At 42.5% G+C, this 21,870-nt stretch overlaps 1 protein-coding gene across 16 annotated transcripts in view; it reads right to left on the bottom strand.

Annotated features, from left to right (window-relative positions):
• Positions 1-21,870, bottom strand: part of IQSEC1 (IQ motif and Sec7 domain ArfGEF 1) — a 282,288-nt gene that overhangs the window by 33,850 nt on the left and 226,568 nt on the right. For all 16 annotated transcript variants that reach the window (XM_048315512.1, XM_048315510.1, XM_048315517.1 and 13 more), the window contains 2 exons: positions 7,869-8,148; positions 6,082-7,346 (listed from right to left, as the gene is read on the bottom strand). In XM_048315512.1, the coding sequence (XP_048171469.1) occupies positions 6,082-7,346; positions 7,869-8,148 (1,545 nt within the window). The remainder of the gene's footprint in view (positions 1-6,081; positions 7,347-7,868; positions 8,149-21,870) is intronic.

Genomic DNA, 21,870 nt, shown 5'->3' on the forward strand with positions numbered 1-21,870 from the left:
AAAGATCTCCTGATTTGCCATTTGCGACCCACAAAACCCCAATCCAGTGGGTAGATGGGAATCGTTACACAAGAAAAAGGAGCTGATGGACCCTTCTCTTTTCCTTAACTCTTTCCTACACAGCCTTCCCAAGTCTCTATTCCAAGTGTCCCCTGGATTCCTGCAAAGGCAGCTGGTCACATTTGTCACCCTTACAATCTGACCGCTGGAGATTTTCGGACAGGAGAAGGAATTTAAATCCTGGCACCCAGAGCCCCACCAGCCGCTGTCTGGGAGCCCCTCAGGCGGTGCAATTCCTCCATTCACGGGATCCTTTCCCACCAGGAGGCACAGCAGGCACTGCCAGAGCCCAGCTCCATTCCTGGCACGGAGCAGGAGTGTGCCCGGAATGTTTAAGCGGAGCTGGAGGCAGCGATGAGGTAATGGCTCTTGCAGGGATCCAGGGACACTCACACTCGGCTATTGCTGCTTCCAGCAAAGCCTCGCCACAGCCTCGTTTGCTTCCAACATTTGGGAAAGTTTATGTCGCCTTTTAATGGCAATAAAAGGAATCCCCGTGCCCATATTTGAACCCGGCGCTTCAATTTACTATTGGTTATACATTTCAGCTGGTTTCTACGAGCAGGATATAATTTATGCTAATCAAAGCACTTGTTTTGGAAAAAAAAAGAAGGAAAAATGGCTCCTCCGGGAGAAAAGATAAAACACGCACAGAACAAAGCAAAACACACAAAGCTTTTTTTTCTTTGGGTGTTCTCACTTAGGGCTAAATGTTTTTAGAAATAATGAGAGTCATGCTAAGAACATTCTTCTGCTCTTACTAACTCCTCGGTATGTTAAAGGACAAGTTACATGGAGTGCTTTGATTTTAATTTTTGTTGGAACCGTCTGTGCCTGAATAATCTGCAGTCCAGATGTTGCAACAACCATGAAGTCCCCCTCAGCACATACACGAGGACAGCAAATGGCTCTGTTGTGAAATGCTGGCCAAGCCTCTTCTCTCCCCCCTCCTCTCTCTATCAAACCATTCAAAAAAATCATTGAAGATATCAGGGATCAGCTGGCAAAATTAAAGAATTAGTTCAAAGGTAAAGAGAACGAACTCAGTTTGATTTACACCTTCTCCCTCCCACTCAATCTGCATTTACAAAGTTTAAAATCATTAGAAATGTTTCCAATAAGCTTTCAAATTCAAACTGAAAGGAGGACAGTCCAAAAGCACATGTTTTGAGACCAGATATGAGAATGCTGAATGGATGTCATGAGACTGACTCTAAGCAATACAGAAAGTATGTTCAGCATCCTAACTGAAATTCATTATGAGTATGATGGGTATGAATTGAGAACACCAGATTAGTGAATTTATTACAAAAGTTAAATTAATGACTACTTGCCAAACTATTTTTAAAAAACAAAATAAGTAACATTTGGCAACTTTTAAGGATTTCAAATAGAGACCAAGCTTGCAGCACTTTCTGAGTGTAACAGTTCATAGGGATCCAAATTACCTTCAGTCTCTACCTACATGTAAATGATGGAAACCTTATACCTCTGTTGAACAGTTAAAGCTGCTTTCATGGAAAATGAAAAATGTGCCTTCTCACAAATAGTATTATTGTGTGCCTCGGATTTCCAACAAGAATTTACCTGGAAACTGTGATTTGTAATATTGTCTTTGGTATAATCCCACCAGCACTCAGCAAATTCCTCTTATACATGCTTAGTAAAATAAAAAACTTCTTAAATTAACATTCCAGAGAATCTAGAAACGTTAGGAAAAGTCTGCTCCTGAAATTAGTATCCAATTCATATCAACAGTGGGTTTTAAATTTGGAATAAAATCATCCCCATCGTGCAATAAAGGAAGCCAGCAGGGCTTTCAGGGCTTAACATGATACACCATTGCATATTGCAAACAGATACTCAAACCTTTTTATCTCTGTCAATAAATCCTTTGGGAGAACTTTGGAATAGCAGGGACCTTGATAATGGCCCGTTATAAAAGAAGCTACAGCAAACTCTTCAGCACAGAGCGTTGTAATGCACTGAGGACACGTGGGGAACAGTTCTCCATCTGCCCCTTCCAGAGAGGAAAAGAGGACAAAAGAAGGGAGGTGGGGGGTGAAAGGCATCTGGGAAAATTTATTGTAAAATTATTGCTGGCCCAGCCTCTGTTCTAGCACTGTAAAGTGGTGTCACATTCATGTACCCCCAAGATGTACATGTAGGATTAGGATATAAATCCTAAACCATGCCCTGGCATCAAGCTCAGAGCAGTGAAACAGCCCATGAGCTGCACTTTGCAGCCTCTCCTCACCAGCAAGACTGGCTCCCATGGCAAGAAACACAATGCCACAGGAACCCTGCCAGATGGGAGAACAATTTACAGTGCCTTCCAACAGCTGATATCCCAAAGGAGCTACTAAACATGACTGCAGGCTCTGCTAGATTAAAAACTGAGTCTGAGCAGTGCCAGCCTTTATCTCCCATCTTTTATAATACCGGGCACAGCTGCAACAAGTTCTCAAACCACTCTGATGTTGTCCCCATTTTGCTGACACTGCTTTGTTAGCACAGAAGGTGTTTGTGCCCTGTGCCCAGGAGTGCTGAGCAGGCAGTGCCCTGTCCCTGCCATGGCCCTGCCGGGTGTGTCACCGCGGGCAGGGGACACAGTAACCCCAGGCAGTGTTATCAACAAACACACCTGGCAGCCACAAATGCTTGGCAGGGACCCAGAGCTGTTGTCACCCTCCTGGTGGCACAAGGCTCTGTGGCAATCCACTTGTCCCTCCACGTGCACAGAATGCCAGCCCTGCACTGCTGAGGGGCAGGACACGTCTCCTCACACTGCTGAGGTTAAACTCAGTCCTAGTTAATCTCTTATAACCATCAGTGCATCAGTAGCAGGATGGAACCTGAAAATCCTACCAGAATGGGGTGCAATAACTGGTAAACCTGGTATTTCCAGCCTGCAGTCAAAACAAACACGAGAATGAAATCACAGCCCTTTTTCATTTTTTTCTCCTTGTTTTTCTTTTTAAAGCAGCAGTCAAAAGGCCTCTTGAAGCCTTGTTTATAAGCAAACCAGTCTCAAAGGCTGGATTTGCATTGGCAGGATTTGCAGCCTGCAAAATAAACCTTTCTAGGTAGTGTTTTCCTTCTGCCTGGGAGAGGGGAATGGTTTCTAGCGCAATTCTCCCAGTCCACATCCCTTTCCAACTCCACTGAAGAAAATGCCTAATTCAACACAGCTGGCCTGACCAAGGCTCCCTGGGAGCTGCTGCACTCTGGGCACGCACCTGCAACCCTTCCTTTGGGAAGGAATGAATGGGAACAGCACACACTGCCAGCCCACTGCCAGGGGGAATCACTGCTGCCATTCAGAGCCAGGGCAATGGAGAGAAGCTTGCAGTTTCCTCGGCAGAAACCATTCCATTTGGGGGATACTTTACCTTCTAGCTTAGTGCCTTCTACAAATCATCTTTGAAAACTACACTTCTTTAATCAACACTGAGGTTCCAAACTGAAGGCCGAGTTACAGTTTGAAAAAAATTCCGTGATCAAGTGACAATCATGGAATCACAGAATGCTTTGGGCTGGGAGGGACCCTAAAGATCATCTGTTCCAAACCTTCCACTAGAATTCCTAGGAAAGTGATTTTCAATTACCTATAACTTTTTCTCCAGTGTCCTGTGTTCTCCATTCTCCAGGGATCTTTGTGCTACTGCTGTTTTGCATCTATTAGTGATTAAGTGAACTAGACCACCAGCTGTGCTCAACTTTTACCCCACCCATAACTGTCTATCCTAACAAAGAGCCTCTGATAAGAAAACAGCACTTTGGCTTCTGAAAATTGTTATTAAAATAGGAAAGCCAGAAAAGTTAAAAACTGAAATTTCAACGGTGATGATAGTGACTTTCCATGCTTTTAAAAACTTCATCCTTGCAGTACTTCTACTGAACAAAGCAGAAGTATTTGCTACAATTCATGCACTTCTTTAAGGTTCTTAATTCTTTGCATTTCAGCCAAACTTCACGTACCACAAAGAAAGGACATTTGTTAATTAAGGGTTGGGATCTTAATTTGCAAGGAAGATTTCAAAGACACGGTGAAATTAACCTGAACTCCTTGTAAAAGACATCCCTAAAATTTCCTCTGGTAGATGCAGACATTTGGAAAAAAACTTGCCTTCTTGTGCTAGGTAAGTTCAAAGCCACTGCTTTCAGTGCTTCCTCCTGGGTGGAGCACACATCCTCCTAGGAGCTGCTGCCAACACTCCCACTGCTCCCTCATTTTATGGTCATAAATGTGTTATGAAGATAATGTGGTAAAAAGACAGTGAAGTGACTCTGCTGCACTGACCTGACCACTGCACTGACCGCTCACCTCAAGATGCAATTTGCAATCCCACCTGATCCACTCTCTAGAGACTCCAGAGCTTTTAAAAGAATAAAGCTTTGAAGGTTTTCCAGCTCCCTTTTCAAAAGAATTTACAGACTTATGCACCATCACACTCTACGATGGTTCGATACCTGACACTGCACATTAATGAAAATGTCACAGTCTGCGGACTTGAAGGGCCACAATCAAAACCCAAGATATGTGGGATGTGTGGGATATTTGGGGACTGTCTGAGGAATCGATAGAAGCACACTGACTCGGCAGAAAGTAAAGACAATCTTCAGTTCCCTTTCAATACTGGAGATAAAATGCAGTGGGGAAAAGAAAATCACACACAGCCAAAGATGCCACACAGAGGTGCTGCCTGGAGTTCTGCACACTCCTGTCCTGCAGCACTCACTGCTGAGGAACTGCACATCACCTCACAACAATATATAAAAAGGGTTTATCTCTGTGCAAGTCCATGCAGCAAGGTCACTTAGATCTCTTTCAAACAACTGTCTCTATTCTTGTCTGTTCCTGATGTTTATTTTTCACTTTCAGCCTCCTACTGATGTGTCACTAGCAGCACCTGACAGCTTCCAATGCTCTCATTCATCCCTGCGTGCTGCCTGAGCACTTTTTCCATTCACTTTTTCCCTACACCCTTCTGCAGCTGACTCAAACGACTCTTATCAAGCCTGAGGCTCACTGAACATTGACTGCTCGAGGCTTAATTCTGTGCAAAACCCAAGCAAACACTAAGTCTTAAATGTCAGCCAACAGCACCAACGCCTTCCTCCCCACCCGCCCTGCCAAGGATGTTATTTTCACATCTTCTAAAAAAGGGCTAATTGATATATTTTCCTACTCATTCAACTTCACAAGCAGAGATACTACAACTTGCATAATTCCAGTTGGTTTGAACCATCCATAAAGGCATTTTCACAAAGATTAAAAGCTAAACCTGGAAGTGTTTACACCCAAACTTGGTGCTGTAATGCACAGCTCATGTGATGGCACCAAAAAGCTTTAATTGTCTGCGATATTACAACAAATACATGAGAATCACCAACCTATCAATCCAAACACATCAAAGCACTGCTACCTGAAAAGGAGGCCTGAAATCACTCAAGCCACAGGGAAAACTATCAGTCATAGGCAGAAATACAAATTTTGTGATAGTTTTATGATAAATAATAAACATTCATTTAGTATAAAAAAAATTCAGTGCATTGGTTTTTAGCATCAAAGTTTTAATGAAATCTACTGAACAAATTCCAGGCCCTGCCAGTGTTAAACAGGAAACTTATGGGAATTAGAAACAGCACACAGCGTATGATATGACGAGTTTTACACCACCTCCATGGTCAGGGGAGGAACAAATCTGAATTTGTTATAACATAACACCAACAAATGGATCAGGATCAAGCCACCATATTTCTCCCCAAGAAAGGAATTGGATTAATCTTCAATAATTTGCCACCATTTCCATACACATAATTATATTTTTTCTTTTCTCCTGAAGCTGTTCAACTATGAAGACATCAACTTAAACGTGAACATGAGCAGTCACCACAAGCACCTTGTTTACTCACTGAAAGGTCAGTACCAGCAGTCTTACCTTACCTGATACAAGAAAAACATTCCTGGTTCATTCTCAGTGACACAGAGAGGAAGGCAGGAACTGCTGTACTTACTTGTTAAAAAGATTCAGCCCAATCCTATAATGGCGTTTCCTGATAACATCGTTACTGAAGGCAGGGGAATCCCAGCTGTTTCGAGTCTCTTTGTGGTAGGTTTGTTTGCTCAAGGTTTGCTCCCTTAGGCTGTCTCTAGAAGAGGATTCTGAGCTGCAATTTATTGTATCATTGGAGTTGGAAGTGCTGTTGATGCTGTCGTTGTCCCCATCAGAGTAATCAGATTCTGATTTGCTTTGCCTGTTTGCTGTGCCATTGATGGCCAAGTGACTGTCTATGGGCCTAGCCCTGTGCCTGGCCTCTGGCTCCTCCCGGGTGATGATCTTGGCAGGAATGCTGTGAGGGATATGTTTAGGGCTGCCTTGCTGGCTGGTGATGCCTCGGTCATACGCATTCTGTCTCTTTAAGGAGCCCCTCTCCGAGCGATCACTCAAGTCCACGGAGCTGTCACTGGGCGGCTCGATAGTGAGCAGAGGGAGGTGATCCATCCTCATCCTCTGCTCCTGACATTCCAGTGATGGGGTACTCCTGCAGCTCGTATCAGTGTCTATCTTATCATCTTTGTGGGTCATGGACCAGTACTCTTGGGAAGAGTTCACAGAGCGGAGCCTCAAGTCCGACTCCGTGCTGGATGGTCTGTCCACGGACTGGGAGAGCGGCAGGGGTGGGGACAACTCCTCCTCATCGATGTACAACGTGACATCGCTGTAGGACGCCGTCATCTCGTCCAGCTTCCTGTGATCCACATTGTGGATCGCTGGTTTGCTCGGAGCACAGCTCTCCCTCTCCATTTCCCGGCTCCGGACTTGCTCCGCACTCTGGATCTCATCCGAGTGCAGACTGCGGCAGTTCAGCGCATCGTCGATGGATTCCGCCAGGGATTTCACCTGCCTGGAAAAAGCATCCTCCAGTTCTGTTATAGCATCAGTGAAATCAGTGGATGCTGCCGGGGACTTCATCGTAGCCGTCTCCCCGAGCTCATCGCACTCCGACGGCACCAGGGAGCCCAGCTTTGACCCATCATTTGTAACAGAAACTTGCTTCCCTTCGAAGTAGGAGCTGTGGACTTTCTCAGGTCCTTCAAAGGAAAACTGCATTCTCATATTGGACAGGACGATGCGCCTTGACATGCGATTCTCAGACATAGAACTGCGCAGGCGCTCGAAGTTCTTGTTCATCTGATACTGGCGGAAGGCGGTCTGGATGGTGCGCGCAGCATGTCTGGTGATCAGACGGCCCCCATACTTCCGTTCTAGCATCTCCACCTGCCACGGGAACACACGCAGCCCTCGTCACTCCATGCAGCTCAGGACAAGGGTAAGGTCTCACAAAAAGATTTAACTCTCATAACAACTTTAATATACTTTATAGATACGGGTTTTGAAAGTAAAACCTCAAATAATGAACTGAATAGTCATTTGCAAATTCCACCATAAAATACAAAAACATATGAATTCACCTCACAGATATAAGAGATTATCAGTTGCAAGAACTTCTTTCTTTCTCCCTTTCTGTCACAACAAAAACACCCAGGTTTCAAAATGACTCATTTTCTTAGAAAAATATTTTGCACGACTACATTCTAGTACTCTCCTGGAACATAAAATCTCAGTTCTTAGAACTGCTTTTACTTTAAACAGTATTAATGTATCTTTAACACTTTTCTCCAGGAAGTGGGGAAGGTGTATGGGACAAAGAATAACAGAGTTATAAGTCCCAACCGAAGTGCTGCTAGAAAAGCCTTCTCCCAGCCGACAGACACAAACGAGCTAACAGAGCTCAAATACCTGCTTATCCTGTAGGTCTGAAGAGAGTTCATAGCTCTCCGAAAGCGATCTCGACCTTTTGATGGCTTCTTCCTCGGCCTGTTTGCGCAGGATGGAGGTGGAGTGCTGGAGCTTGGGCCGGCGGGCTCGCTGCTGGCCCGGCGCGATGGAGTAGAGCCCGTAGGGGTTCTCGTAGTGCTCGGGGCTCAGGGCGGAGCTGTGCGTTATAGGGCCCTGCGGGTAGGCAGAGGGGCTATCCAGGGACGTGCCGGTCTCGCTGCTGGGAGCCTCCCCCTCAACGCTGCACAACGAGAGACAGCAAAAGCCTCAGGTGAGTCCAGCACACCAAAGTTCGCAACAGCAAACAGCACAGTTGTGCTTTAGTATCACTTTTTTGTTGTTCACATGCAGATGTTACAGGTAACGTGGCTTTCATGGCTAACACCACAGTTTTTGCAAGTCTCAATCTGTCATGCCCATGACATCTTTAGAGTATGAGTCAAGCAGGACACTGGAGGTTTCAAGCATTGTTTAACTTTATACACTAATTACTAATAAAATTCTGAGTAAGTCACTCAGCAACTACTCTGTAAAATGAACGAAAACTTCTAATTTCTTATAAGATTGCTCATTTCCAAGTTGTTCCATTCGAACTGACAGATGCTTATTTATGTCTTTCTTTGCTTTAACAAATTAAAGCAGTAATTTCTTACCCTTGTATTACAGTTTGACATAAAAGGATTACTTTCGTGGAGATTACTCAATGGAGATTGGGATTTAATGGATCTTGAGAGCTACAATGTTTCTAGAAACTAAAGTTGGGAAAAAGTACTTACAGGAGAAATCTCATTTATTTCCCTGCTAGTGAAAGACTGCTTCCATGGGATACTTTTGGCAGGTTTTGGAGTAAAGCATCCCAAGGGACAGTGTTTCTAGCTAATGAAAGCAACATGGTTTCAAGTGAAGAAAGCACAATAGCACCTATCTGGCAAAGAAACTACTTGGTCTTCACATGAATGCTGTTATTGCTAAGGAATAAAGGAAAGGAAAAAAACCTTTTCTATTAAAAAGGTTGCACACAATAGGAAGCATTTTAAAACCGAGCCCTAGGTGTATCCTGAAGTACTGATGACTAATAGTAATTTGTATTTGGGTTGTATTTACAAGAGGGCACTCTCACATTGCACTTTCACTCTTCCATCTTTTCACATTTCACAGCAGTATTTACTGTCTGCCTCATCCTGTGTACACAGAGCATTGATAGAAAAATGAAATTTTATTTTTTTAATCCCTTAAAAGACTCAGTAAACACTTCACACATGCACGAATACAAGCATTTGCAGCACTTGCCCTACCTTTTGTTTTAGGAAAGGTACATCCAAACTCCAAAGAAGTAAAATTCCACATTCCCACCATGCCCTGTATTTTTTGCCTTCATTCATATGTACCTAAAGCCCTGCTATTGTCTCAGTAGTCCCTTGAAAAAGGACAGAGCAATTTCTGAAAGAATGTTCTCCACCGACTGAAGAGCTGAGGGTTAACCCTGGCCAAACTCTCCCAGCTTGAACAGTGCGTACTTTTTAAAGGGAAGGAGGAAAAAAAAGCCCTTTAGATTTATTAAAATGCTTCCATAAACATGTAAAACTGAAAGCAAGCCCACTCTCTTTGCCCATCAAAATATGACTCCAACCAAAAGGTATTTTCAAACATACTTAACCCAAGCTGGAAATATTTGCAGTGTGCACACACTGCTTTTTCCAAAAAGGAAGCTGACAGGAAGCTAATCCCCTTCCCTCCGTGATACAGCTGCCTTTCAACTTAGAAATGATAAACTATCCAGAGTTCTGCTGGTGACATTGAAACTGTGTAACCTCCTGCTAAAAACAAACAGATCATTCTCTCTGAAGCAGCCATTAAAGAAAGACACGGTATGATACTGAGCTGCTTCACGTTCTCTCTTTAAACACTGAAATTCCTTCCTCTGTTCTGCCAGCTGTAAGGCTGTGCTATTTTGGAGATCACATCCTAGCTGCGAGTTTATTTGTAAGTACTTTCCATACAAGCATGGCAAATTTGTTTTTAACAGGAAGGCTGGAATTATCTTCTTAGGTTCTGTTGACGTTTTCGCCTTCCTCACCCTTGCATTGTGAACTATTTAATAACCCTTCCATGCTGATTATAACCTCCTGTTGACATTTTAATAACGCTGCCTTCAATGGATCACTTAACCTTTTCCTCAACAAAAAGGGCACTGCCCTAATCAGAAGACTTTGGAAGGACATCTGCCCAGGGTTCTGACTAAAGCTAAGGGTTTCTTCTTAATTTTTAGTTTGCCTTTTGTACTTTTTTCAGATATAAATGTGATGCTTGACTGACTGTAATGCTTGATCTAATTTTGCTCATGGGTCTGTTCCCTGCCACCTGACTTTTGAAGAATGGAAGTAATTACCTTTTACATCAGGGACAACAACAGCCCTTCAAAGCAAACACACGTGCACGGGCTTTAAGGCTTTCCCCCATTCAGCTCTTCCTGGCCTCCCAGGAGCAGCTGAAGCTCCATATGAATTATTTCACTAAAGTGAAACTTCACTGGCAAAGAAAAGCAGCTTGCTTTCTACTTCTTCCACTTTACATATGTTTGGAGAAGAAAAATATGTCAACAAATACGACTTGTGTGAAGCTGTAAGAATGACAAGTTGGACTGCTCCACTGAGGGGGAGCAGCACAGAGCTGGCAGAAGTGCTCACCGAGCCAGCTTCCATCATTTCCCAGCAGGTCCAGGGCAGGGAATGGAGCTGTGGAAGAGTCTGGAGCCCCAGGAGCAGCTGAGGGAGCTGGGAAAGGGGCTCAGCCTGGAGCAAAGGAGGCTCAGGGGGGACCTTGTGGCTCTGCACAAGTCCCTGACAGGAGGAGACAGTGGCGGGGGTCGGGCTCTGCTCGCAGGGAACAGGGACAGGAGGAGAGGGAACGGCCTCAGGCTGTGCAGGGGAAAGTCCAGGATGGATATTGGGAAAACTTCTTCCTGGAAAGGGCTGTCCAGCCCTGGCACAGCTGCCCAGGGCAGAGGTGCAGTCCTCATCCCTGGAGGGTTTAAAAGCCATGTGGATGTGGCACTTGGGGACGTGGGTCAGGGGTGGCCTTGGCAGGGCTGGGGGAATTTGGACTCCGTGGTCTGACAGGGCTTCTCCAACTCAACAATTCTGTAACTCCTACACACACTCAGAACATGAACCAGTCACTGCAGGGTTACAAGGGTGGTTTTTATCTATCCACTTATTAAAACTGCCAACACACAAAAATGTCAAGGATTCTGCTCCAGGCTTGCAGCAAGAACCAGGAGAAGTCTCCCTGGGAGTAGCTGAGACACCCCTCTAGCACTACTTCACTTCCACACCCTGAACACACTGTCTCTCTCTGATGGGCGAGAAATTAAGTACATTAAGCACACTACAAAAATGGACAATGTAATACTGTTAATTATTATTATTATTTATGCTTTTGTTGTGTATATATATATATATATAGTATTAAATAAATGTTAATTAAAAGTCCCAACTGGAATTAGAAATAGCTCCTTAATAAAGGTCTCCAATTTGAGGCATCTGTTACCTACCAGACATGTCTGGTACAATTACTGATAATTTCATTGTTTTAAAAAAATATCTAGCGGATTAATTTGCTTCATCTCCCTGCAATGTACAACTGCATATTACTAGTGAGCCCAGGAATCTGTTGAATATTCTAATTGTGTAATATTAGGGGAATGGAAAACAGTTGAAATTAACCTAGAAGTCCAATTGTTTTATTACAGTCCTGTTTCAGCAGAAAATAGACATTCATTATCTGCCAAGCCAGAAAAAGTGAAAGGTTACTTGCAAGTATTTTACAAAGAAGCAGAGAATGGAACAGCTAAAGAATGAAAATGAAATATTTAAAGATAATTAGTACTACTAATATGACTTTGAATGAACAAAATTTAAAATAGAGGCATTGAAAAACTTTATACAGCTAAATTACTTTTTGAAACAGTGGCCAGCACTGACTGAATCAGTGTTTTATCAGAAACTGAAAATTTCTTCCTGCATAAACCTCAGCTTGTAATACTGTTAAAAAAATCCCCAAACATAACAACAGGGAAGAAGAAAGGCTTAGAGAAAAACAGAAGCATGCTATATACAGGACTTGTAACATACTGCAATGGAGATGTAAAACTCTAGTGAAAATCAGATGACTTTCTGTAATGACTATAACCCAGCATTCCCCTGCTGCATTCAGGTGTTTTCTCCCATTTTGTCTGGGAATGGCTCCGACTTCCTGCAGGAGCTGAGCCACACACCCTGCAAACAGCTCAAAACGGGAATCCAGGAGTGACAGATGTGGAGAAGCTGGGATGTGCTGGCCTCGGCAGAGAGGGGCACCAGCCTGGGCTGAGTGGCCCTGCTGCCCTTGGCTGCCCGGGCGCAGCTCCCTGCTCGAGCCCAGGCTAACGCCGAGGTAGCCAGAAGCTGCTCTGGTGGCTCCTCTGCCCAGATGTCAAAGCTGAGCGATGGTGCAGGGCTGCAGCTCGGCACCAAGGGAGCAGCGAGAGACCCCGGCTGACAAAAAGGGGAGGAGATGCTGTTGCTGTTGATTTTACAGTCATTGCCCACAATTCAGGGGATGAGTTCATTTCAAGAAGTATCTAACAAGAAGAAGCTCTGTCTCCTCTCTCCCTCTACAGCTGTGTGGTTAGCCATGACCAAAGCAAAACATTTCCTCTCCAGGCATTTTAGCAGCCCAAACCTGGCAGGTCTTTTCTTCCCTGGCTCTCATTTTACACTTTCAATTATTACTTCTAATCACAAAGGCTGTAATTAGCACCAGTACACTAAATCCAGTACCACATCTTAAAACAAAAACGTATTTTTCAGGATGTTTGACTATCTACTGTTATTCTTTATTTTTCATTTTTATATTCACACCTTCCCTTTCCTTCAAATCTTGCCAAACTATTAGCAAAACTAAAAATAAGCACAATAAAGACAAAATTTTGAAAACAAGAGAACTTTAACATTTGAGCTTAAAATGGAAATCTGAAAAAAGATCTGAATTCCAGTAAGGAGCAAACCCCAAGCTTTTCCATGAACACGGACTTATCTATTCCACTGAGTAATGGCAAAATGACCAGAGGAGCTGCTGGTTTGGATGCAGAGGCACGAGACTCTGTCTGTCAGAGAAATTGTACTACAAAATACAGACATTTGATAACCAGAAAAGCAGAGTCTCTTTCCTCCTGAGGCCCAGAACCTTATCTTTAGAACTACGTGCATATAAAAAGGAAGTACAGAACAATAACATCACATGCAAGGAATGATTCAGTGCTGCTTCTCAGCCCAGAAACTCCACAGTTTACAAGCAGTCAAGTGTCCCTGTGCATTTTTATAATTAAATTATGAAGATAATGGGAACATATGCTCACAGAAATCATCCAAGTGTTCAAACCAGTTTGTTGCAGATTTAGTTTGGAACAAAGAAATGAAACATGTTTCTAAATAATGCAAATGCCAAACCCAAACTGCATGCAACATTTTAAAATAGAACCAAAAAGAAAAAAACCCTCCCAGCAGAACAGAGCAAATGCTTGAGAAGCTCTTTTACCAATGAGCATTCTCTGAAATCAGTATTATTTTCATCACTCTTTCAGAATGGACTTTCAACAGTGTAATATAAAGACATGAAATTGAAAACAGGCCTAACAGCTGGATAGAACACGCATGAGAACCAATCAGCATTATATTAGTCCTGTAAAAAAATTGTTTTGGACACAAAGAAAAGTATGACAATATAATAAGTTTGTGCTGTTACATCTTTAAAGACTTTTCCGTAGCATTTTATATCCCTAGAAGCATGAACACAAGTTCAAGGGTACACAAATAAATTTCTTTTCTTCTACACTGTGGAAAGGCAGCATGAGCATGACAAATACAGCAACAAAAACATGCCCAGCTTAAAATTCTAGTCAGCACAAGGTGATAAAGCCACTCAGCTTGGCCATGACAATCCAAGGGCTCTGTTTTTTGGGCAGCAGGGAGGTTTTAAAGCAGGGCTGTGGTAGAGCAGTAAAACTCCAGGTAGTCGGCACAGCCTGAATTCAAATTGAGCTTAATGAAGAATCAATACTTAATTTTATTTGTTGGCATTTGCATGAGTGGCTCTTCATAAAATTCCTCAGCCAAATCCATCCCTTCTCTAACTTGCCTGCTTTGCCCTGAATCCATAAAATTTATTCCCCTCTTCAAGAAAAATGCACATAAAGCTGGTTCCCTTTAAGTCACATCTACTGATAGAACACTTGAGCAAACTTATCTTCTTCCTTTGTCCCAGAAACTTTTCTGTCCATAAACACCAACATATCTACAGCCAAAGTATCAAGATACCTTCTTGGGACTCTGCCTTATGATTTATGACATGGATTTAAATGCAAACCACAGAGTGAAGCTTTTTGCATTAAAATCTCATTTCATAAGCACCATTTCCAGTAAAACTTCTGCCTCACTCAAAAATAAATATTCTGTATAAACAGGTCCAAATACCCAGGGAGGAAGAATTGCTATGCATCTGTTGTACACCAACCATCTCCTTTTAAAATGTGGAGGCTAAAACCAGTCAAACTGTGATCTTAGCTCCTAATTATAGATTTCCACTTGAAATAGATCCAAATTCTCTACCTAGCCCAGAGAATGCAGACCAGAAGTCGCCCGTGGAACTAAGTGGGTAACAGAGAGAAGCAGGATGGCAGCTGCTACAGCAGCTGGTATGGTCAGACACTTCCAACATGAAGGCTGAAACAAACCACTCGAATAGCAAAAATATTTAGGCCAAATGTGGGCATTCCACATAGGAACAAACTTCTCCAAGAGTTAATTTCTTCCATAGAACTTTGCCTTTACAAGCGCAAAGAAGCCCTGGTTTGAATGTGTAATTTTAAGTGACAGTTGCAACCAGAACACTGCTCTCCAGAACTGTGCCTCCCCACACAGCTTCATCTCACACAAGCACTCATTTGGCACAGGGTACACCCCACTGCTTCAAAGCTGCCTTGTGCTTCAGTACCTGTGGTGCTCTCTGCCATAAACGAGGAGGAGCACTTAATTAAAGCTCTGATGTGTGCATTGTATTATCTCAAATTACTGCCACAAAACGTTCTCCATGTAACTTCTCAAAATGCAGAACTGGCCATATGTACTTCACACAAGCCATGGTTTAGCATTTTTCTCCACCCCTCCAATACAATATTCCCCACTGGAGTCAGAGCATTTGAGCAGAAGTTTATTATTAGTACAGTTTGCAACTAGAACCCAGTCCTTATTGCCATGTCTGGTTTGTGCTGTCTAGTAAACAGAAGTCAATTGTATTAAGAACTTACACAAATCCCCAAATTCAATAAGCACAATAACATTAACAAACCAATCTACCTTCAAATACACCCTGCCAAGAGTTCAAAGCCATTATGATGGACAACAGCATTCACAGGCAGTGACAAAAGCTTTGATCCGGGAAAGAAATATTGACCAATGTGTTTCACTTCCAATGCACTCTCAATTCAGCTGTTTCTGTTAAAAACAAATGAAACCTTTGAATGCACATCAAAGTAATGTCCCAGGTAATTCATCTGACTGAAGTTAAATATCATTGCAAGAAAAATCCAGACACCATTTGCATGTGTCTCAGAAGCAAACCTTAACAAAGCACTCACTTATTCTGTAATATTCTGTGTGGTGAGAGTGCCAATAACAGCAGCCTGAGTCAAACAGTCTGAAGGCCACCGCGGGAGAGCAGAGCTCCACAGGCACGTACCCCTGAGCGCCCCAAAAACCTGCAGCTGCTCCCTGCTCCGAGCCCTGATTCCGAAATCACAGAACAGCCCCAACACCCATCCCCTGGACACTGCCAAGCTTTAACTCTCACTAAGTAACCCCATAAAAGGCATTAACAAAAATGCTTTTTAAAAAGGGCATTTTGACCCACAGTCATAGATGCCAGCAGCAGCAGCAGCGAGCAGGGAGTGAAAGAGCAGAGGTTATTTTCTCCCCACCAAAGCAGAATGCAGGAATGAATGCACTGTCTCTTCTGAAATGGAGATGGGCAGCAGCAAGATGGAAATAGAGCGAAACAACAGTCCACCCATTTTAGGGAATAACACTTACAATAGGGTTAAGAACTAAGAATATCCATTTGGGAATATTACTTGAGACCATCTTCAGCTTCCAAGGCTTAACCAGCTCCCAGATCACCTTTGTCAAACAGTGGCAGCGTACTGGCCATCAGACACAACAATGTACAGAAGGATCAACCCAACCAACCCTCCCCAGAACCATTCCATGCCTTGTGAACCCCACCTGCTAAAGGCAAAGCTGTATTTTATTGTCACTATTGAGCAAAAGCAACACAGGGACTGGCAGCACCAACAGAACCTGGGTACAGCTTACAAATGTTCACTTCTATCTCAGGCAAAGTCAGCCAGCATCACTCTCTGCCAATCTGGGTTAATCATCACCCAGCATAGATTAATTCAGCAACAACTCTTTAAAAAATGGATATTATTGAAAGATGAATCTGGAGTGATAATTTGAGGCTTGTGGCTCAAACCAGCCCAAGTTTTCGAATTTTAGAAGGTTTTTATGGCCAGTTCTTCCTTTAGATGTGTCAGCATGGAACACATTAACATCAGAATATGTCCTGTATGCTTCAAAAGGATGCTTTGCTTCTTACAGGGACTAAACCTAACAATTTCAACATAACTGTGGTGTCTGAGGGATGGATCACTAAACAAAACCTGCCTCCCGCTGCAGACTTTGTCCTGTCCCTGCTATGTAAACTTTTACACAACATGAGAAGCTGGAGAAATTTGTGGAGTTTCTCAATGCAGCTGTAGTAGAATTTGACCTCAACTATTTATCATGTATTTAGATACACCATTCAGCAGCAGGAATCCTCTTAATTTAGCAAACTTACACTATATATGGCATGTACTGAAGATAGCAAGATCTTAGCACACATTCTGCTGTTTATATCATGACATGCCCTTTAGACACTGCTACCTTTAAAAAGGAAGATTTAGTGTCTGCAGCTGAAAAGCCCTGATTTGCACGCACAGCTGAGGCAGCATTTGATACAATGCAAGAATCCTTGGTGTCCTGTGCCAGCCATCCTCCTCTTTCACCTCTTCAGCTGTTGTGTCAAGCCTGTCCAAGGAAGGGGTGAGAGAATGGCACTGCTGCTGAGAAATCAGCTTGCTGGCAGTTAGGTTCTGTAAGAGACTAAGCACTGATTTCCTCTTCCCAGTCTGCTCTTGGTGGATAATAATCTTCTTTCCCCTCTTATATACCACATATGATAGAAACATGAACTACTTTAAAGATGCTTAGCAAAATCCTGTTTACTGAGTCAACGTTTCAGGCCCGGAAATTTCATACCTAGAACAAAACTATCTCATCTTAGATCAAATAGACTTGAAAATATAAAGCCTGTCATTTGACTCATTTTAAGATTTTGGCCCTAGACTGTTTGAAAGGCTTACAAATATGACACAGTACAGAAAGCTAGCAAAAACTTTTGAGCAGACCAGCCTTTTCCAGTATGTCTGTGAGGGAAATTAAGACTCATCATAAACAAAGAGCGTGCAGAGGGTCCATGCAGCAGAAATGACAACAAAACTGGACACTTCATTGAGTAAAGTCTCAGAGAACTAACTTCTGGAGCAAATGAATGTTGTACAAAAGGACCTATTTAGAACAACCAAGGGATTTCATTTCAATGACTTATAATATATTGTTACTATCTAATGAGCTGTGCTTTCAAACAATGTCACTGATGAACTTTGAGCTACTTAGCTGTCTCTCTTGGATTTAAGAAATAGTTGGCCAAAATCATCCACTTTTAAAATCAGAAAGAAAGGGACTGCTCAGCTTCTAGTGGTTGGTTGACTTCCCTCTGTAGTTACAGATAAAATTCATAAAATTAGAGTAACATACTTTAAAAAGCCAATCCAAAAGGAGGACGGGCTGTTACAAGTCTGATCAGAGAAACCTCTCACTGATCTAACTGAATCTGGAAGTATATATAATAAAAAAGTACCACTCAATTTTAATCACTGCACAAACCCTCGAATTTGACTGCCAACTTTGCCCAGCCAAGTCTAAAAAAAGCCAACCTCAAAAGAGAATGAAACCCTACCAGTTTTCTCTACAGGAAAACAAAGTAATTTCAAAATATTTAAGTGCAAATGGGCATGGGAAACGCTCAGCAGGTAGGAAAGAAAAGGATGAGAATATGGCACTTGTTCCTGCTCCCAGTGAAGCTCAGGGTGTTGTTACCCAGCCAGTGAGAACGGGAACTGGCCTTGAGCACTCTGCACAAACCAAGAGAGAGGTGTTGCAACTCACTGGAACAGAAGCACTGCTCACCTCTCTGTAATCATAGGCATCCTTGTAAAAGGGAGATTTTATCCTCTGCAGCACACCCAAGGTTTATACCAGACTGTACACAGTCCTTAAGGAACCCAAATAATAAGAGATTTTTTGTTGGAAGTGTGGGGTTTGGTGGAAAAGACAGTGCTGTAGATGACGCTTGGATTCAAGGCAGTGTGTTCAAACACAGAAGGTATTTGCACACATGCCCCAAGATACTACACATAAACCTTCACTCTTGTACACACGAGACCTCCAAAGATTGCTCATAACCTCTAAATCAGCTAAAGAGCTGACAGATACTTTTTCTCATTCACAAACTTCCTTCCTTTTACATTTCCTCCCTATTATGCTGAGTCCATACATTTTACAGCTCTTTCTCTGTCAGAGAGGAATTAAGCGTAGGCTTTCAACAGAACTTCTGACTCACCTCACTGATGACAATAAAAGAGTAACACAGGTAGCAACTCCTGCCTTGGAAATGTTTGACTGAACACAGAGGAGCAGTCTTTGGGCTGCGCAGGGCATGTTGCAGCTTCCTTTGGGTGTAGCACAGCTGCCCAGCACTGCTGGCTCCCAGAGCCACCAACACTCTGCACTGCCTTTCACTCACATTTGGACTTGATGGTCCCCGTGGGTCCCTCCCAGCTCAGGAATATTCTGTGACAGTGTCTGTGACAGGGATGCAGCCTGGCTTAGCTGGGGGCTGCACATGAGGCTGCTCAACCACAACAGAACGTGAGGCTAAAATACACAACTCGGGTAATCCTTAGTCATCTATAGGCTCTTTATCACGACACAGTTCACAGTTCTTTCCACAATTGAAAATGGTCTTTTAGGACAGGGGTAGAAGCCCAGTTCCTGAAAACAAGGGTCACCATTTTGTGAGATGAAAATGTGATATTGTGCAAAGACAGATTTTGAAAATCTCAACCTAAGGCAGTGAGAAATGGTCTTGTGTACCATGCTGCACTGTGGTAGGAAAACCTGAAATATTTTTCTTCTAGGCTAACCTAATCAAAAACATTTTAATCACTTCTAAATAACAAAAAAAGAATCTGACTTTGCATCATGTTGTCATCATTTAGACAATTCCCATTAAGTCCAGGTAATCCTCTGTTCTCTCTCACTTCACAAGGCATTAATGACTAGTATTTACAGGAAACTATCAGCTGTGAAGTCCCATTCTCTCAAATCTAAGAGTATTAATATCAGCTCCTTCTTGAAACCAGTTTCTACTAAATGCTCGACATCACTGGTATCTTCTAAACAAGACTCACAGAGTAAAATACAAGAAAAGAAAATATAAACAAAGATAATGAACTTTCTTTCACAAATCCAAGAACAGCTGAAATTATCTAATATTTATCACCTTGTGGAAGAATGCTCCTGTAGTGCAGAGTCAGGGCTGGCTGCAAACATTCCCTGCAACAGAAAACCCACCAGCTTTGCATCCTTGCTGCCTCTGCCCTGTGCGAGGATGACTGGAAAGGTCATGGATATATTAACAAACAGAAGGAAGTTGGTTTTCTTTTTCTGTGTTCACGACACATCCATCCTTGTTAATCTGGTGAATTTTAGGGGTGACTGGAATTTTTCAGACTAAATAGTGCGAGTACCCCTCAAAACAAGCTTAGGATTCTTTTTCTGTGGCCATACCCCGTGTGTAGCCACTGATGTAAATGCAAGTCCGATCGTAACTGTGGCATTTTGTTTGTGCTTGCAAAGCAGAAGGCAACAGGGAATTGTGTCCTTTGTTTATAAGCACAAGTTTAACTGGGATGACACTAAACTACTGAAAGAATCTGATTAACAGATATAATACATCAATTTCCTGTGGCTATCAAAGCCATCATTCTAATTTTCTGCTTCTCTCACAGGAACAAAAGGGTTTGGGGTTTTTTTTGTCATACCAAAGCTTGTCTTCTTTTACTTTATTTTTATTAAAGACATCTCTACAATTATTTCATGAGAATGATTCTAGTCTTTTGTCTATTGTAAAGAAGCAAAAGGATTTATTTAGCTAAATTTGCATTCCCCTTTAACGTAATACTGGGGCTTTGTGCTACAGTGGATTAAAGCAGCATCTGTTCTTCTCTGGAAACCTGGAGTCAAATCACAGCAGTGCAGTGAAGTTGCCATCTCTGCCTGTACCCTAAATGGAACCTAAATAAAATTCAAAAGGATTCCCAAAAGACACGAGAAGGGCTATGTAAGTAAAATATTTTTGATTAGTAAGTCTTGCTAAAAAAGTCCATGATCAGTAAATGGTTTTGCATAACAAAGACCCATGAATTAAACAAAACCTGTACCTAAATACATAATTTTGACATAAAATAGCAATATACAAAATACTAAAAGTGAATTTCCAAAGGCTGGGCTGATTCTGCTCTTGTGACTACACAGTCTTTCTTCCTGGGCAATAGAAATAAAGCAGCAAACTCAGGAATATGAGTCTGGCTTGTGGCCCATACCCTGTTTCAACACAAATGACATCTAAACAAAGCATGGTTAACAAAAGCAATGCACCAACACACTTTCTTCCCTAACCCACGAGCCACCTCATAATTCCAGTTGCTCTGTGGATCAGGCAGTGTCTGGGTTAGGGGCACATCCTCACATATTTAATGTAACAAACAGAGCAATCAGGGCTCCACCGTGGTTACCATTTCTGAGGTCTCCTGCAGTTCTGTTATTAAATAAACATAAAAAGAAATAATTGATTGACAGCTGCTGTGATTAAAATATGCCTGACTCTGAAATTAATGATAAAATTACCATTAGGTCTGGCAGAACAACCATGTAAATGCTGAAGGAGCAAAAAATTTGCATCCTGAAAGATGTTTATGAATTATGGCAAATCCTTGCAATAAAAGGTACAACAATCCAGACTCAGACTGTGATGCTTCAAAATTTAAAAAAAAAAAAAAAAAAAAAAAAAAAAAAATCAATATTTAAAAATACAGTACCTTAAACCCTCCTTTGCACCTCTCAGAATGCTACAGAAACTGGAAGCCTCATGGGTTTACAACAAAGAGGGTTCATTAGTTTGGATGCTAAAATTCCATGAAGGACTAGTGGATAATTTCCAGACCATCTTTATGGCATTACTATTTCCCAAGTGCCCTGGCAGCAGGTTAAATTCCATTTTGCAGTCACAGAGATGAAGTTAAGCCAATGCAGTGTTCCACTGGAACACCACACTGGGCACAAGGACACGTTTCCCTTGGAAGGCAACTCCTCACTTCCAGCACTTGTGTCCCAAGGTCCTGCTGGAGCCTGAACACCAGTGGTGTTAAACACCAAGGAACACAACTGGAATCTGTGAGCAGCTGCTAAACACCTACAGGTAACATCCACGAGTGCTGGGAGGACACCTGGCATCCACCACCAGACCACTGACTACCTCTAGGCCAGCTTTTATTATTGAGCTCCTTCTCCCTGGTGTTCATGCAAGCACAGTTTGCAGGCATCATTAGAGCCATCACCTAAGTGTGCTAATCACCTACACCATTATGAGATTTGCCTCTTCAGAGTGTGAGCCTTGAATTGCCATCTTTAGACTCTCAGAAAAC

Source organism: Corvus hawaiiensis, chromosome 11, assembly GCF_020740725.1.
Source record: "Corvus hawaiiensis isolate bCorHaw1 chromosome 11, bCorHaw1.pri.cur, whole genome shotgun sequence".
NCBI classification, from domain to species: Eukaryota; Metazoa; Chordata; class Aves; order Passeriformes; family Corvidae; genus Corvus; species Corvus hawaiiensis.